Here is a 19657-nt window from a genome sequence, read left to right as displayed (position 1 = left end):
ACCTCCCTCCGGAATCTTCACACGAAACTTCTCGAACTTTTCAGGCTTTGGACCGGTACCGGATGACGTCGCCCAACGTTGGGCGCCAATTTGAGGTTCTGGACTTTTAAGAGTCCAGAGGTGTCAGGGAAAACAACACCCGAAGACCCCTGAGTTCCTTCCTGTCTCGGTGCACAAATAAACAGAGACGCGGGTTTCTCGATGGTGGCGTCAGAGACCAAGATTTATTCACTGCAGGGACACAGAAGTCATAGGAACCACACAGAGGCAGAATCTACGAGACTGTTCAAATTGCATTAAGTGGGTTGTTCCTTAAATACACGAAAAATGTCTTTAGGCAACATTACACGAATACTTCTCATGCACAACCCGGTATCCCAAACAAACAGTAAATAGACATCAAACAATAATTAGTCGTAGGTTTTCGGTATTCGATCAGGTCCCCTTGACAGTTTTCCATTCTTTGCCCGATCCTCCCCATCATAAAAATCGTAACCTCCCTATTGTAAAAGCCCAGAAGGAGAGGAGCAGAGCCAGGTGCAAAGGATTGAAAAAGTAGGATAAGAGGTGTTTATGGATCATAAACGGGCATGGCTACCGTCTTCGGCCTTTCAGTCAGGACAACGGACACGAGAACCAGTATAGCAGGACTGGCCTCAGGCAAGGGAGGCAGCTTGATTCTGCCTAGTCATGCAGCGTCAGCCTTTCTCGGGGCTCGAGCTTACATGTCCTTAACAAGGTGACTCTGCCGGGGTCATCGCCCGTTCATTGACTATGTGAGGGCAAGAAACAAAATGGATGCCTTAACTAAAATGGATGCCATGACTTTACAACAGAATGCCCTATTTCTCTGTGAATTCATGCTAGTTGCGTAGCGAAAACACTGTCATGCATATAATGGATCATTTGCGGTTCATTGGTACCGAAATCGTGTCAGTACTACGATACCGAATTCACGGGTTCGGATCGCTACAGAACCTCAGGACCCAGCCACGAGCGGAGGCGGCGCAGGACCCAGTCAGGTAAGTTTTAAAAAGAAAGGTTTTACCCCCCCCGCATGACCCATAAACCCGCCCCTCCCCCACCCACAAAGTATGCGAGCCGCGACTGTGTTCAAAGCCTTTGATTTGTTAAAACAAGAGGGCTTGCGATTGTTAAAACACATTTTTGTATTAACTAAACAGGTCTATCGAGTAGGGAAAGTGTTTCTATGTTGGTATAGTAATTAAAAATCGCTATTTGGAAGGGAAGTGGTATGGCCACCTTTCGAGATTATATTTCTTATCCAGGATGTGTCAATATAGTCCAAACCATTGATCAGTTGCAGACTGTTAAGTTGGGGTGGTTACTGATTCGCAAAGAGAAAGGAACTCACTCTGGATCCCTTTGTGAATGGGGAAGAATGTGTCAGGGAGAGTAGGCAGTGAACCTTAGAACCAGTGAAATGTTTATGAAAAGAAAGATTATTTTTAACACAGTTTTATTTCCTTTAAGGAAACCGGACAGCATGAAAAACAAGCATTTGCAATGCAATAGGTCTTGCCTTTGTGAGAGTTTGAGCTATTGGCATTGTAAATGACAGTGCCTTTCATTTATGTGTTTTGAAAACCTGTAAGCGGTGTGTAAACACACACTTTGCACTTATAGTCTTTGCTTACGAGAAGCAAGGCTGGCAGTAAAAGAGGCGCAGTTACTGCCAGCCTTGCTTCTTGTAAGCAACGACTATAAGTACAAAGTGCATGTTTACGCACCGCTTGCAGATTTTCAAAACACATAAATAAAAGGCATTGTCATTTACAATGCCAATAGCTCAAACTTTCGCAAAAGCGAGACCTATTGCATTGCAAATGCTTATTTTCCCTTTTGGCATCTACATGCTGCAGCCTCTGGGTGGGGTGAGGGTGGGGTGGAAGGAGGGGGTGTGAGGAGTGGGTGAGGGCAAGAGAGGCTAACTTCAGGTGGGGAGCATTATATTCTCCCCTCGATAGAAACAAAAAATGTGTAAAGAGGCTCGACTATTGCTGTAGACAAAGCCTTATGTGATTTTACTCGGCGGAGATACTGCCCGATAAAATTGGGTTCAGTGTACGAACACCTGGGAAAACCGGGTGAGGGAGCAGTGGCCCAGCCAGAATCAGGCGCAGCGAAAAGCTACACCGTAATTGTGCTCATAATCAGAAATAAATCTACCACAGGGGCTGCTCTCTCTGAAAAATTAAAACGTTCTCATGCCACTTCATTACAAACCATTGAAGTGTGTATATTTTGTGCACCATTGTTGCCAGAACAATGCTATTGCCCTTATCTTAATTTGGAAACGTTCCTCAATGTAACCTGGATTCTGCGGTATGTATTCCCCGGTCTCTCTAAAATACTTGTCTACCTCCTGCAGTTAGGTCTGCACTATAGCAATATCTGCAAAATAAAATGTATATGGAGGCCCAAGGCAGTTATAGCATGATATTCAGTCCCTCTGGATGTAAAAGGGCGGTATTCTCTTCAGGTTTCCAGGAGAGATGTTTGTAGCATTTCCACAAGCAGACTACTGACATACATGCACCGAACAAGGTCATCAGAAGGGATGACTGCAAGATGGGATCTCACTGTTCACTAGTAGAGTTTCAAACCCATGCCAAGTACAGCTTTAGGTGGTATGCAAAGAGAGAGTGGGTGACATTAGTGGGACAAAATATGAATCCCAACAAATTGGCTAAAAAGCCACATGCTTTCAAGCATTTCTGATGGACATTCATCAAAAAATGCATGTCGTCTTGGTCTTACCTTTCTGCTGCAGTGTTTGGGGGTGTTCTCGCCCAACAACCTTTTGAAATAGTTTATGAAAAGACCGTTTTTTTGTAGCCAAACGGCGGCGTGAAATCAATTAAAATGCATAGATTCTTTAGGAAATTCAAATAATCTGCCATGCAATGTAAAAATGACTGCTAATCAATATTCAGCATGTTTAAAGAAAGTTCTGTCTCTTCTACCAGCCAATTCCTTACATGTCCGAATTTGCCTCTTCCAAGGAGATTCTCATGTAGTATGACTGGGAGTATCCTAGGAAGGGGCTGGATGGCAAATAATATGTTAAACTGTTAATCCATTCTCAGATTCTCTCAACAGAGCTATCCTCTGATAACATAGCAGAGCTAATGCTAAGGTTACAATTACTTTAAAAGTTGAGAAAGCAGACTAATTCATTAATTTACACCACATGGCGGTTGGTGTATCCATGCATCAATTTTAGGATGTCTACAGAAGTTACATTTACATACAGCCAGTCTAAACTGAATTCATTTACATTGTCAGTAGCTATCTTGAAAATCCGGCCCCTATATTGTGTTCCGCTAGGCTACGTTGATCGAAAAAAGGCTTAAGCCTCAGATAGCACTTAGGAATGTTCCCTTTACAAAAGGTAAATTGAAAGAACATTATAGTTACAATGTAAAAACTGAAAATGACTGAAATGTGCCAATTTGAAGCTTTGTTATTAGAAATCTTCCCAGGTGGCAGACTTAATGTGCAAAGTATTGCATAGTCACATCTATTAACAACAGAAGGCATCCCACAATGTCACATGGGGCCTTACAACTCTACCAGATGTGATATATTTCATGATGAGCAGCTAAAGGAAACATAACAGGATTATGCAGTTAAATGTACATACCCTGTAGCTTTTTAGGTACTCACTCTCAAACAATGTGTTTTGGACTTGGCCCTCTCTGAAGGGTTTCCCCCAAACCTTCTCCCCTGACCCCTCATGTTTTCTGAATTTGTTTTTGTTGGCATTAGGACTCTGAACTTTACCAGTGTACTTGTGTTCACTCCCTTAAACATGGTAAAATTGGCCTACACCTGATTGCCACATTTGACTTACTTGTAAGTCCCTAGAAAAGTGGTCCTGCAAGTGTTCACAGCCTGTAAATTAAATGGTACTAGTGGGGCTGCATTACTTATTGTGCCACCCACCAAAGTGGCACTTTGAAACATGTATTAGGCCTGCTATTGCAGCCTGCAGTGCAGTTTAAAGTGCCAATTTGACCTGGCAAAAAAACATTTTGTCAAGCCTACACCTTCCTTTTTAATATATATAACTCGCCACTAAGGTAAGCCCTAAAGGCCCATAGGATGAGGTGCATTGTTTTTAAAAAGTGGGGCTTATGGTTTAAGTTTTACATGTCCTAGTAGTGAAAAGGTCATGCATTAGTTTCACTACTGTAAATTCTTTCTCTCCCATTGGATAACATTGGGTTACCTAATTACATTTAGTTGTTGAATAAGTTTTAACTTTTGATTGGGCAAAAAGAACAATTGATGGACAGAATGCCGAACAATGTCAAACACTCAACCCCAGTACAGAGATCTGGGCCTAAATCCATTGTTTTTTTGCTCACCATGCCACCCCAGTTTGAACCCAGCCATATACAAATCAGTCTTGACCTGGCTCCCCTTGGGAATAGCCCAGCCCGAACTGCCAAGCCAGTATTGACCGAATTACAGAGAGCCGTAGGGCCTAATTATGACTACAGCGGTCCTTAGCACCACCGTAGTAGTGGTGGCGGTCCACCCACCATATTTCGATCATAGCGGTCTGACCACCAAAGAACCACTGCTACCGCCTGTGATCGGCGATCCCTGGCGGTCTTGTAGTGGTGTGAGGCGGGTAATATGCTGGTGGTGCAGCTGCAGCACTGCCAAGCATATTACTAGTTTCCTCACCACAGTTTTCATGGTGGTGCGTTTGCCATGAAAAGTGTGGCAGTGAGGAAACAAAGGGGGCCTACTGCCTCAGCACCAGGGGATGCATGCACTCCCAGTTCGTGTAGGGCATGGACTTCACAGTCCATGCCCTGCAGGAACGTGCAATGGCAGCACCTTGCTAAGGCTCATGTATGAGACTTACCACTGCACCGCCGTGGGCCTGCCTCCACAGGACTCTTTATGGCTTTAACGGTGTGGCAGCGGGGCACTGGCGTGGCGGCCCGCAGCCACACCGCCAAAGTCCTAATAAGGCCTTAAATGTCAATAACTTGATGTATTTGCATTTAGAATTTCTATACTGCACCCTTTGAGCTTTTGTGATAAATGTGTAAAATATCTATTTCTGCTCTAGAGCTCAATTAGTGAGTCTGCCATACTAAATTGACTGTATGTTGATGTACTGTAAGGTGCTTTATCGCAGGGTCACATTGCCTCATGAAATTGAGGTTTAACACCGTCTCCCATTCATACACCCGTGAGCATGCTGTCAAGGTAATATCTTGGGAATGTATAATTTTAGGGTTTCCTGGCGCTCACAATAGCGACAATGGAGAATGCAGGTGTCCAATATTGTCTATCAAGGCAGCCAGTCTATCATATATAACCCTGATGCAGGCTTGGTTATGCGGGTTGAGGTTCATAGTTGTCAGTACCTTCCTTCTATCTTCTATAACTATTTTCAAATTAAATTATTGGTCACCTTTTCTGCATTGAGTGAGATAATGGACTTTTCTTATTGGTGTAGGTCGCTCTGTACCAATATCATGTGTAGCCATCCAAGACTATTGGATTTTTGCCCAGGACAAATTCTGTCTGGTTAGAATGAATCCATGTACGATCAGCCGTCTCCACTGTCTTTGATTTAATTTTGCCAGGGTCATCATGTCACATATAAATAGGGACAGTGTCATGAAGGAGGAATGAGTATAGTAAGGGCAAAATAACAGAACCTCATCATCCATAACCTTTTTATAGAGTGTTGTTGAATGCAATATCAGCAAACCCCTGTATTCTATTCCGAAACCATAATGAGCTTGTACCCTGTCCTGTGTCACACCCCTCAATGTCACCCCATGCTAATAGAGATCACAATTCAGTACCTCGGTCTGCTCTCCACTCATATATGTTAATATGTTAGTCCACATTTGGTTATTATCCTGTCCATGTGAGCTGTGTCTTCTAGATTTATGGAATATCATTTCTCATAGTATTTCCAGAATGAGAAATCAGTAAGGGCTGAACCAGTAATCCATCACTGTCAAAATGTAATGCTGGTTAGTGAGTTAGGCCACTCTCACTTCTGGTCATTCAGGCAAAACTCCTATCCACCTTACTGCCCTCCCAAGATACTTGTGCATATCTGCCTGTCCAATCTTTAGTCATTATGTTCCATCCCTTTAGAGAAGTGAGTCTATCCTCAGTAATGGCAGCCATCGGTGTAGGCCTGTCCCTCTCAACTAGCCATGTTTGGCAAGAAAGACAGATTCCATGTGTATATAATATTCAAGCCTCCTAGATAAGTGAAAAGCATTCTATGGACGCTACTCTGCCCATGTGGCAAAATAGTGTTGTATATGCTGCACACATATAGTGTGCCTAAAATTCTCATCCCTCAGTGCCAAGACATGCATGAAAGAGCTCCACATTCGCGCCCATCTATAAAGTATGCACAAGGGTGAGTGGTCTGGCACATTCTTGGCATTGTATTTACACCCACGATTCAGACCTTCAGAGATCCTTGGGTAAGTTCTGTTTCACTGGTAGTGTGAGGCGGATGGACTGCCTCATGACAGGAGTCTATCCTGGAGCCTCTGTTGGTTCGCCTACATCAATAAATTAGGTCCTGGTCTCAGCAGGTTGTCTGCAGCCCTAGTGATAAGTCTGTGCGATAGTTAATTTGTCTAATAGTAGATCAATTTCAGAGCAGTCAATGTTCCCCAAAATGTAATGTAGTCAAGCCATGCTTACTAGAAGCTGTGACCAAAGGCACATCGGGACCTGTGTTACAGACAGGGTGCACTGTCCCTGTTTGGTCATGGCGCACCTTTAAAGAGGTAAGCCGGGTGCAAACGAGATAGTGCGTCCTTCTACAAGTTAGGTGATGCCTCCATGACAGCCAGAAACTCACGCTGCCTGGGGCAGGGCATTCAGTGAAATATGGAGTGGATGACTGAATAAGCCGCTCTGTCTTTCTTTGCCGCCTGCCTATCATAAAAGGGACGAGATGCCGCTGCAGGCGGGTGCAGTGGGTGACCTCACCCTCCTGCGGGGGGATGTTAAGGGGGTCCAGAAGGCTGCCCTAAGGGGATGCAGTCACAGTGCACCACCTCCTGAGGCCCTTTTAGCCTCTGCGCCCACATCCGTATTAGGGCACAGGTGCAGCGGCAAAGTGGAAATGAGGGACCGCCCTCTCATGATAACTTTGGCGCTATCAGCATTACAGAAGGGACCTCAATAGTGTCTGCGCCCCCTTTAGTAAAACCATAGTGCCCTGGAGTGCACAAAGCAGGCACCCAAGCCCATTGCGCTTCAGGACACTATGCGTCATGGCCCAAAGCATTCTCTCTTAAAGACACAAGGGCATTGTGCATATCAATTTCTTCACACATTTCACAGCACAAGAGCTCTAAATAATTATTTGGAAGAGTAATGCACACAATGATCAGGAAAAGGGTAGGAGAAACTGCATTTTTCAGTCATAGCTGTAAGAGCACAACATAATATCATGGCCTCCTTTTAACCAAAATGCTCCAGCTCAAATGATAAAGAATCTTTCTTAACAGGTGCCTAGAAGTACAAGACACCTGGCCCTAGAATGAACCCTCCAGACCCATCACTTTGCTGGAGTTAAGGTTTGCCTAGCCCTCAAAGTATTTCATCCCTTGATAACGTTCACGTCTGCACTTATGCAAACATTTTTCAGCTCTGTAATATACCATTAAAGCAGAGACAGACATGATTGAGCATTGACTCGTAGGAAGTTCAACGACGGAAGCTCAAGTACTAGGAATGCAGAAGTGGACGCATTAAGCAGACCCATCGCACAACATGAAAAGGATTCTCGACAACAAAGTACTTATGGTTTTCCTGCAATTCAGCACTTTTTGAATATCTCTCATGCAGGTGGCGAATCACATTTCTGCCTGATGAAGATGGGGACGAAAAGTCAATTTGGGTAATAAGGAATGACCAGCTGGCAAGAATTGTGCACTTACTGACTTGGGGCTGCACACCCTGGTAAAGCTCAGAGGAGACTTCGCTGGTGGGGCACTTGGGGTGCATTGATAGACAATCTGCCCAAGTGCCTTCTACACACCCAGAAAAAGTTAGGACACATTGTTTGAATGAACCCCCCCCCCCCCCCCCCCCCATGTCACAGTCGAATTGGATGTGCTCAGCTTCATCCATTAGCAGCACCATGGGCAAGGACAGACTATGAATGATGGTGCTCCTGGGCAAATCTTTTTTGCACCCGTTTTTTGGAGGATCGATTGTTCCTAGCTTGACTGTGGTCACTGAAGTGGTGATGTGTATGGGGGGTGTGTGGCTAATCATTTTTTGGGCTGGAAAGGAATGCTTATAGTGAGACCCCATAGATAGTAGGAAATAAGCGATAGGATGTTCCGGCACTCCAAGGTTTTGCAAACTGAGACGCGATTGGGCTGGGCAAATTAAAACATTTGAACAGCTACAGGGAGAAAGCAAGTTGATTGGTAAAGAATCATTCAGATATTCGCGACTTCATCATGCTCCACAGGTGAACGCCACTGAAATCCAAGGTGCTGATGGACGATCTGCCTGCATCACAATGATGTACAGAATCCTGGTGAACAATTTCCCTAATAAATTAGGATGTCTCAGGTCCAAATAGGGGAGGACTCCAATTGGGAGTGAGCTCCGCTGCATCTGTGGAAGGTAGTGCCACAGGCCAGGTTCAGACTGGTAGGACTCAAGATACAGTGCACAGTGTACTGCAGAAGGTTAAGATTGCAATTAATGGGTTAGGTTTAGAGATTGTGGGGTGAAGGCACGTTTTTCTCTCTACCCCCTGTGTGTCCCCCAGATTATGACCTTTTTGGTAGGGTGTGTAGCAATACTCCTCAAAGAAAAAAGCATAAACTTCTAAATACACACGAAATTGGTACTTTTGTGACTATGGGGAAAACGCAACCTGACATGCGGTCTGCTGGGATGTGATGCAAACATGGGGATGCCTCAAATTCCTTCGGGGCATAACTTGCTATAATAATTTGTGATGGTGTTTGAAGGATAAAAGGAGGGTTTATGAAAGTAGGGGGCTGCCCCTTTAAGATTGAACTCTATGGATGGATGCTTTTAGCTGGACTGCTGGGCTTGCACACACATGAACTGCAACCGTGTGCTAGTGTAGGGTGATATGATAGAAAGTCGACTTTAACTTTACATACTGGTTTGCCACATCTTACCAGCACTGACGTTTATACTGCTATATGATAAGTGTTATCTTTATCTCTGTGCCTTGTGTCATTGACACTGCAGTAACTGTTATGTTTGCTTTACTCAGGAAAACCTGATAAAAATAATTCTAATGGTATTTTATGGCGAATTGTTCTACTGGAGTGATGTATGGCTCAAGTCATTTCATAAGTAGTCTACCCTCAACAGCTGCAGAACTGTGGACTAGTTCTGAGGTCTATCTATCCAGCAGTGACGCAAATGTTAGTGCATGGTTTGTAGTCCCACTTGTGTGAACTGCAGTCCTTGTGCGGATGTGCAGAGTGTGACAGTCTTCTCTGAGGACACTGATTCCCTAAAGGGCTGTGACATTCTTCCCCTCTTGCACCTTTTCAGGCCTTAAATACAGGCAGACCTATTTATTTTTTATTTTTTTTTAAATACATTTTTTATTATTTTCCATTTCCATCTCCACATCATCTCTTACACAGGTGTTGTAAGCATTATTCCGAAAGATTGTGCTCCACCCTTCATCCCTACAAAGTTGTCATATTATGCAACCACAATGATTTACATTATTACCTACAGTCTCGTTGCCTATTATTCGCCAACTTCCGCCCTACCATCCCCCTTAAGCCCTTTTCCCCACAACCCTCCCGAAATCCAGAACTACTATTTCTACCCACCCCTACCCTCCCCACCAGTGTGCTCCCCCGCCAGTCGTTACAGGCAGACCTATTGTTGTCAATACATAACAGACACTTAAAGTGCGCTCTAGTTGAGCCTCTTGCTCAAGTGTGGATGGCTTTGTTGTCTCGGATGTGTGCTCATGATTTAATGCCTTTCCTCCCAGATTCTAGTGTGTGTCCCACGCAAGAGTATTTCGGTCTCATTAGTGGTCTGTTGGATGAGTTGTGTCCTTGCACTGCATACTTGCGGGGGAAACATCCACTAGTACGCGGACATTTCTTCGCGTACCGTTACTACGCAAGCGTTAGTACGCATGCGATGTAACAACGCGTCCCTTTAGTACGCATGCTGTTACATCTCATGCGTTGTACAACGCATGCGTAGGGGGCGGGTACTAGTCACGGCAGACATTTGCAAAGAGAGTCTGACGGAGGAAGCCGGTGGAAGCATGAAGGGGGAGAAGATTTGAACCACGTGTGTTAAGAGGTAAGTGGGGCTGTGTAGGGGCTGTGTAGGGTTGTGTACTTGTGTAGTGTATTATGGTTTAGTGAAGTGTCGTTGGGTTAGTATTTTAGGATTTAGGGTAGTGTTGTGGGTTATTGAAGTCTAGGTTAGTGTTTTAGGGTTTAGTGTAGTGTCGTGGGGTTGGTGATTTAGGGTTTAGGGTAGTGTTGTGGGTTAGTGAAGTCTAGGGTAGTGTTTTAGGGTTTAGTGTAGTGTCGGGGGGTTAGTGTTTTAGGGTTATGGGTAGTGTTGTGTGTTAGTGAAGTGTAGTGTAGAGTTTTAGGGTTAAGTGTAGTATGACACGTTATTCCGCATACCATTATTATTACTAGGTAAGTTTTTACTTCGCATACCATAACACTTTCATTGTAATGGTATGCAAAGTAAAAACTTGCGTAGTAACGGTTATTGCTAAGTAATAACCGCGTAGTAAAAGCATGCGAAGTAATGGCATGCGAAATAACGTCTCATATTCACTTGCGGGGACTCTTTATTTCAGATTTAGCAGTCCATGGGCCTGCATGAGTTCCCGAGGTCTCTTCCCCCATGTGCTCTATATCATCCCCCACTCTCCAATGCCGCCAACTCTTCTTCCCATCCTGCCCCCATGTTAAAATATTTTTTGTTAACTGTATTTTTTTTTTTAGAGGCCCTGGCAGTAGCAAAGTGATGCAGGGTCGCATTCTTCCTTTTTTGCTCGTCACGTGCACTTGTTGTGATTTTGTTTTCTAACTTCAATTTACTTTTCTAAACTGACAGTATGTTAGAAGAGTGGCAGTGGCACGGTGCTCTGTTAGAACACAGTAAATTAGTAAAAATTGCCCCTGCATCATGAGGCATCCACATGCTCGGCAAAACTCAAACGTACTCATGTGTGGCCGTTTTTAATGGGTTTTCTTGAATAGAAAACCCATTTCAGCTCTGCCTGCCAATGTGTGCATGCGTCTTGAGGCATGTGTGTTATTGCCAATAAAGCGCTGGCAACGTCAAAAGCTCTATCTTTTAGAGCCAAGAGCTATTATTAGCTTTGCCAGTGCTTGCTCCCTTAGAACTGGTTACTGTTTGTATGCTATTCAAAAGGAACATTTTGAAATTGCAAAAGAACATTACTGTTCCGTCTTCAAGGCACCTTTTCTTGAAATATCATAGTAAGCGCCTCCACTTAAGTACAATGTTCAGAGATATAAAAATGTATTCAAGAACGTATGCAAATCGCCCAGAGACTTCAAGAGATTACAAGTATGAGAAAGATCCCCATTAACTTTACAGCTAAGTATCTTTTCTATCTTCATGTTGCTATGTCTTCCCAAGGAGCTAAATGTATGTTGTCTTTTTTAGATCTATCATTTCCCGCTCATGTCGCTGCCTACCGTGGGGATCTGGTGACTCTTCGAAGATTAGTAGAGAGTGGAATTATTACCATAAATGAGCGAGATGATAAAGGAGCCACTCCGATGCATAAAGGTTAGTCTGTGTAATCAGCTAATGTTCCTTTCTCATTCTGTGCACTTGAGGAAATGACCCTGTGAATCAGCCTGGCAACTAATGAAGTTTCAGTTTTCTTAGAAACTCATATCTAAGCTATAGGCGGGCGGGATACTCCATCAGAAAGGTGGCGGACATCCTGTGGACCAAACTCTTTATTCCCAGTCTCCATTTAGAGCAGAGGTCTTCAAACTTTTGGATGCCGAGACCCCCCTGTCAACATTTTGAGGCGTAAGGACCCCCTCCTGACAAAAATGTCTAAACCTGTTGACTAAATTGCGTGGGATGAAAATGTAAATGAGGTTATGTGATGCAGCGTATTTTGGGATAGCATTGCTTCATTATTTTGACATCTTTTACACACAGTAACACTGAGGAAAAATTTCACCCAATCAGTACCCGTTTATAACCAAAATACAGCAATTATCATCAGAAAGATTTCTAGTCAACCTTTGTGAAGGGCCTTCCACTCTGCAGCAATACGTGCTGCCACATTAGAAGCTCACCTGGCCCTGACCGGGAGAAGCAGGGGTCCCTTAAAACCCTGGCAGTTTTGTGAAGAGTTAGGCAGTTTACCCATGCAGCTTTCCTCTCACCCCCTCCCTTCCATCCCTCTCTCCTCTCCTAACCCCGGATCCCTCTCTCACTTTGCAGGCCATTTTCTTTCACCCCTTTTTTACAACTTCTGAATTCTCCCCATTCAACCTCTCAATTCACCTTTAATCACCTCTTGCCATTCTGTCTTTTCACTGCCCTCATCTCTAACAGTCTCTCACATTTATCTCTTCTGTGTGTTTCTCATTGTCCTTCAGGCAGTAGATGGTTATTAGCCCCAGGATATCTTTTTGTAACAGTAGTGCACTACAAATGTAAATAATAATAGGCAGAAACAGGGGAGCCACTAGACCAGAACTTCAGAGGGGGGGAGGCTAACACTCCCAGTCAGGGCTGGTCCTAACGCTGGTCGCACCCGGTGCATCAGTCTTTTTTGATGCCCCACCCCCGTTTCCTCCTTCTCCATGAATTCCTAACTGCAACTCACCAACAATGCACCTCATCTCTCTATAGCACCTTTCTGACAAACATTTCATTTTTTTATAGCGCTACTCATAGTTTACTCTCACTCATTTCTGGGATCTGCATGGTACATATTCTTTGTAGCAGGCACATTAACCCTCTGCACTGTGTGGGTGACAAGAGTGCCCTTGTGAGTGCACGGTGAGCGATGCAACAGTGTGAGAGTAGGACAAGAGGAGTGACTGCAGGGTGAGTGAGGTGGTGTATGAATTTGGGCGCGGATGCAAGTTCAGAATGGGATGAATTAATGTATGATTACTGATGGGCTTGTTTGAGTGAGTTGCATATTGAGTAGTGAGGGGGACAGGTGAGTGAAGTGTCACATGAGTGCAGCTTGAGTAGTGTACACGTGTGACTGCAGGTTGAGGTATAGGGTGAGCAGCACAAGTGCATTGTGAGTGCAGAGTGATCACTGTGAGTGCAAGGTGAGCGGGTGAATGGTGCGAGTGCATGGTGATCAGTGTGAGTGCATTGTGATCACTGTGAGTGCAGGGTGAGCGTGAAAATGAAGGGCGAGAATGAGGAATGAGTTGTCTGAATGCAGGGTGCATTCCCAGACACTTGAAGTAACCCAGCATGTTATTGACGGCGGCATAGAGTTTAAGATCTAAGTTAAACTATTGCCTCATTAATCGGGGATCGAGGGTGAAGGAAATAAATAATGTGCTGATCCTGCAACAAACTTACAGTCCTATGGTTAGGGTTACCAGCAGATTATTTTGATAGCCCAGTCGGTACAAAAAAAAGCAGTCACCTAAAGCAGTATTTTCAGCACTTATCTGTGCATACTTCCAACAGCAAATCTAAATAGAAAGCACTTTTAATTGTGTTCTAGGGCTGCCTCAATGATCCATGACTGATAATTAAAGAGAACAAAGACAGAAAAGTCACATAACAAATGCATACATACTTTTTTATTTCTAAGTCTATTTAGTGCCTAGAGGAGATCTTTGCAGGCTCTTTAAACAAAACATGGCAGGCATTTTTCTTTTGGCAAGCCTACTTTATATTCCTTTCCATGAAATGCATTCTCACACTACAGCAGTAAATGTAAAACACAAATGTAAGGAATAGGCTGAGTGGGGACCCAGGGGGTACTGGAACCAGGAATAAAACCTAAGCCTCTGTAACCAGTTTGCAAAGGCATGTAAAAATGCAAATGGTCTTTAAAGACCTGTGAAAAACACAGGGGTGCCGGAGATAAGACCCCAGACACTGCCCAGCTGAGCCCCCAGCAGCTCAAGTTTCACTGCAGCAGCCTGGGCTGAGACACAGGAGGGGGGGGGGGAGAGGGGGAGGGTCTGAAGCCCTTGGGCCTGGGTAGAAGTGTGACTGGGAAGGCGCGACCCCCTTTGCATCACTCCACGGCCCCCCTGGGGGTCGCGCCCCACAGTTTGAAGACCCCTGATTTAGAGTCAGTGGAACTGCCATGGTTCCACCGGTGGAGTCTGTCTTGGCTCAACCGACAGAGACCTTTGACTGACGGCCCTTCGGATACCTGGCCACCTGCCAAAGTACCTCAAACCATCTGCTAAATTATGATTTTATGTCACTTATACTGTCATCAATGTCATTTTTTGTGATTATCTTTCATTTCATTTTTGAAGTCTTAAATGTACAAAAGTAGTGGTATGTTTTTGTTGTGGATTTTAAGTTTTGGATCAGAACCATAATTCCTATTCAAATTAAGTTTTGTTCCACGTTGTAAAAGGGTTTCTTTTATATAAAAGATTAACATGAAATCTTTCTAGAGAACCATAAGGTATCTTAATCAGCGATTCATTTAGCAAATTTCCTTTTTTTCTAACAATATACTTTTTTTCCTCTGCCCACAGTATATACAGTAGTACACAAAAAAACGAGAGATGGCTTGCTTGAATTAATCACAGCCACTGATAATTACTCAGGCCGCATCTCAATTCATCGATATTTTGCACACCATGCCACCTCTGTTCGGACCGACCTGGCCATATGCACATCAGACCTCCATTGGGAACAGTCCAGCTCAAACTCCCTGACCTGAAATACAAGCAACCCTGTACAGGTTTCACCCTAGTTAGGTATAGCTTGTTTCAAGTCAGACAGGCTGCACGGGACCCACCTTTGGGCATAACCGTCTCACTTAGGGCGTCATACTTAAGTATACAAAAAAGTGATGGATGGAAGGCTTGAACTAATCACAGCCACTGGTAATTACTCAGATCACATCCCAATCTACCATATGCAAATCAGTCTTGACCCTGCTGCAATGGGAACAGTCCAGCATGAACAGCCAGGCCCTCCCTGAACCAGAATACAGGCAACCCAGGACTGGTTTCACCCTAGTTAGCACTTATCAGCCAGGTATAGCTTGGTTCCAGTGATACAGTGTGCACAGGACCCACGTCAGGACATGCCCGTCCCACTGGGGGCGACCCACTAAAGTATACAAACAAGTGATGGATAGAATGCTTGAATTAATCTCACCCACTAGTAATTATTTGGGCCACACCCCAATACATCATTATTTTGCATACCATACCACCTCAGCTTGGTCCCAGCCTTTTGAAAATCAGTCTTCACACCGCTCCAATGGGATCAGTACAACCTGAACTGCCAGGCCAGGTCCACCCTGAACTGGAATACAAGCAACCAAGGAGACAAAAACACTGAAACAAAAGACTTGGGAACCAAAGATCCAGTAAGGAGTCTGTTCACTCCACTTTATACCACTTCACTCCACTCTACCCCACTTCATGCAACTCTACTCTATGCCACTGTTAACTATGCTACGTTATGCCACTCCACGCCACTACACCCTACTCTATGCCACATCACTCTCTAGGCCACTCCATGCCACTTCACACCACTCGACTTTACGCCACTGTACTCTACTCCACTCCACTCTACATCATGCTGCTCTATGCCAGTCTGTGTCACTCCACTCTATGCCACTCAACTCCTCCTATCTCCTGGCCCATCTTGATTATGCCCTACAAGCCTCCTTCCGATATGCCAACTTTACCCTTTTAGGGGACTTCAACCTTCACGTCGATAATATCGATGAACCCACCATCACCAATTTTTTGTCCACCTTATCAGATGGTGGGTTAAACCAAATTATTTCTGGTCCTACACACATGGCAGGACATACCTTGGACCTGATCTGTACTAACCTAACAGATACCGTTTTAAGCAATCCCATCCCCGTAATCTGGTCTGATCACTTTGTGATCCCTTTTTCCATCTCCTTTCACTTTCTGGACCGCTCCAGACCCTTGTCCAACTCTGTGGGTCGGAATTGGAGGGTGATTTCCCCCGAGAATCTAACGCCTCACCTCTCAAAGTCCGCCCCTGAGGAGGCTAAAGACTTAGACTCTAGATTGGCTAATTTTAACCATTGGATCACCTCTGCTATCGATCTCTTAGCCCCTGTCAGACCTATTAAATCCTCGCGTGTTACTCCTTCTGCACCGTGGTTCTCGGACGAACTTCGTATTTGTAAATCGGTTTGCAAACAGCTCGAGAGAAGTTGGAGACGTGCTTACTCTCCTAACAGCAAATCTAAATATAAAACCGCCCTTAAGGAGTATAGGAAGAAAATCATAGATCATAAAAGATCCCATCTTGAGGAGAAAATCACCCGGGCACAAGGGTCTTCTAGAATCATCTTTGACACTGTCAGATCCTTTACTGACCCTCTGGCCCTCAAGCGTCAACCTCTGGTATCCCAGTCTCTTTGAGACAACCTTTCCAGTTTCTTTGACAACAAGATTGCTACTATTCAGAATTCCTTTGCCAGCAAAATTAAGCCTCCCCTTCTGAAATCCTGTTCTATCAGTTCTAATCCTGACAAGGTCTTTTCTAATTTTGAGGTGATTACCCCGGAACACTCGCTGGCAGAATTACTTAAATGTAAATCTGGTTCCCCTTTGGACCCCTGGCCGGCAAAACAGTATAAATCCCTAGCCCCTCTGCTCAACCCCTTTTTAAATAAAATTTAATCTATCCCGACTCCTGGAAACATGCTAGATTGGTCCCCATTATTAAAAAAGCAACTGCAGATCCCTCTGAACCAGCTAACTACCGTCCCATCTCCCTGCTCCCTGCCCCAGCTAAAGTGCTGGAGAAACTAGTACAACGACAACTGGCTGGTTTCTTGGAAACTAACGGCTCTTTTCACATTTCACAGCACGGCTTCAGGTCGGGACATAGTACCGAATCTGCCCTCATAGAGATGGCTGACGCCATTAGATGGAAGTTAGACGAGGGATCTAGAGCGGTGTTGGTGCTGCTCGACTTGTCGGCAGCATTCGACACCGTCTCCCACCCCGTCCTCCTTGACCGTCTGCAGGCAAAAGGCATACAAGGAAAGGCCTTAGAATGGTTTGCCTCCTTTTTGTCCAATCGGACACAGGCAGTATTCACTCCCCCTTTTACCTCAGACAGTCGCCCCCTCAGGTGGGGCGTCCCTCAGGGCTCCTCACTGAGTCCCCTTTTGTTTAATGTGTATTTTTCCCCGTTGTCCGAGATTATTACTCAATCTGGTATCCAGGCCACTTCCTATGCTGATGATATACAGCTTCTGTTTTCATTTGATTCCCCCTCCCAATCTACTTTTGATCCGCTGAAAAACTGCCTCCGTAACATCGCTAGCTGGATGGATAACAACTCCCTCTGGCTTAACGCTGGCAAAACCGAGGTTATATTTTTCCATCAGCCCTCGCCTTTGGACCCTAATCTGTGGTGGCCTCTTGATCTGAGCTCACCCCCCTTGCCTAAAGACTCAGTAAAAAATCTTGGAGTAATCTGGGATACCAATCTTTCTTTTCAGAAACAAATCCAGTCGGTTTCTGCGGCCTGTTTCTCTAAAATGAGGATGATGAAAAAATTCATTAATTTCCTCCCTAGCCAAACTAGGAAAACTATTGTGCAGGCTTTAATCACTTCCCATCTAGATTACGCCAACGGACTGTATCTTGGTCTTTCCCGGGGCCTTCAGCGTCGTCTTCAGACAGTCCAAAATGCCGCTGTCCGTTTAGTTTGTGGGCTTCCACTTCGTGAACATATCACTCCCCATCGACATAGGCTGCATTGGCTCCCAGTTCACAAAAGGGCGGAATTTAAGGCTTTTACCCTTGCCCATCGCGCGATCTATGGTAAAGGTTCCGCTCATCTATCTTCTTGCCTTCGTCCTTACAGCAATACCCGACTTCTCCGCTCTAGCTCCAAACATCTTCTTTCTACCCCCGGAGTCAAAAAAGCTCGATCTGGGGGAAAAACATTCCAAGTCTGTGCTTCCTTCCACTGGAACAAATTACCGTTGTCCATTCGGACCATCCGGGAGGAACTTCCATTCCGGAGAGCTTTGAAAACCTTTCTCTTCTGTTAATACCACCTGAGTTCTGACATAGCTTCTGCCTTCACATAAGCGCCGGGACACCCCGTTGGGGTATCTGTGCGCTATACAAGGTTCCCAAATAATAATAATAACTCCAGTCTATGCCACTCTACTCTACACCACTTCACTCCAGTCTGCACCACTCCACTCTAACTCCACTACTTTATTGTATGCCACTCCACTCTTCGCCACTCCACTCTTCGCCACTCCACTCTATGCCACTCCACTCTACTCCATGCCACTCTACTCCATGCCACTCTACTCTGTTCTACTCTACTCTGTTCCACTCCACACCCCTGTACTCCAATATGTTCTATGCCACTCCACTATACTCCACGCAATGCCACTCTCTACCACATTACGCCATGTCTCTTCAGTCTTCTCTGTCACTTCAGTCCACTCTAAGCCACTCTACTCTAGTTCACTGTATTCCAATATATGCCACTCTACTGTACACCACACCTCTCTACTCTGTTCTTCTCCAATCCACTACATCACTCCATGCCACTCCACTCCACTTTACTCCATTCCACTTTAGTCTACAGAACTTCACCCTACGCCACTCTACTACACTACACTCCATGCCAGTCTATGCCACTCCATCGCACTCTACTGTATGCCACTTTACTCCATTTTTTGACTCTCCATGCCTCTCTACTCTATGCCACTCAACTCTACTCCACTATAGGCCACTCCATTCCAATCTATGTCACTTCACTCTCCTCTACACCACTTCACTCTTAGCCACGCCACTCTAATCTACCATTCCACTCTAAGACATTGCACTCTATGTCACTGTACTCTACTCCACAGTACTCTATTCCACCTCTATTCCACTTCACTCTATGCCGCTCTACTCAGCCATCCTACTTTATCCCACTCTATTGTATGCCAGTCTGCTCTGTTCTACTCTACGCCACTACAAACTACTCTACACCACTCTACTTTATTCCACTCCATTCCACGTCACACCACTCTATGCCACTGTACACCATTCCACTCTACACCATTCCACTCTTTGCCACTCTACCACACTCTATACCCTTTCACCCCAGTCAAGGCAACTCTTCTTTTTGCCATTCTACTTTATGCTGCTGTACTCTACATCAATCTACTCTACACCACTCTAAGACACTCTACTCTACACCACTCTACTCTGTGCCACTTTACTCTATGCCACTCTTCCCCACTCCACTCTATGCAACTCTTCTCTACACCACTCCACTTGATGCCACTATACACCGCTTAACGCTGTGCCACTCTACTCCACCCTACAACAATCTACTCTATGCCACTCTACACCATGCAACTCCACTCTATGCCACC

The 19657-nt window shown here is 44.9% G+C and overlaps 1 protein-coding gene across 3 annotated transcripts in view; it reads left to right on the top strand.

Annotated features, from left to right (window-relative positions):
* Window positions 1-19657, top strand: part of ANKRD42 (ankyrin repeat domain 42) — a 394873-nt gene that overhangs the window by 268876 nt on the left and 106340 nt on the right. For all 3 annotated transcript variants that reach the window (XM_085620564.1, XM_085620566.1, XM_085620565.1), the window contains exon 7: window positions 11728-11853. In XM_085620564.1, the coding sequence (XP_085476690.1) occupies window positions 11728-11853 (126 nt within the window). The remainder of the gene's footprint in view (window positions 1-11727; window positions 11854-19657) is intronic.

This window comes from Triturus cristatus, chromosome 8, assembly GCF_964204655.1.
Source record: "Triturus cristatus chromosome 8, aTriCri1.1, whole genome shotgun sequence".
NCBI classification, from domain to species: Eukaryota; Metazoa; Chordata; class Amphibia; order Caudata; family Salamandridae; genus Triturus; species Triturus cristatus.
This window is presented reverse-complemented; position numbering and strand designations above follow the sequence as displayed.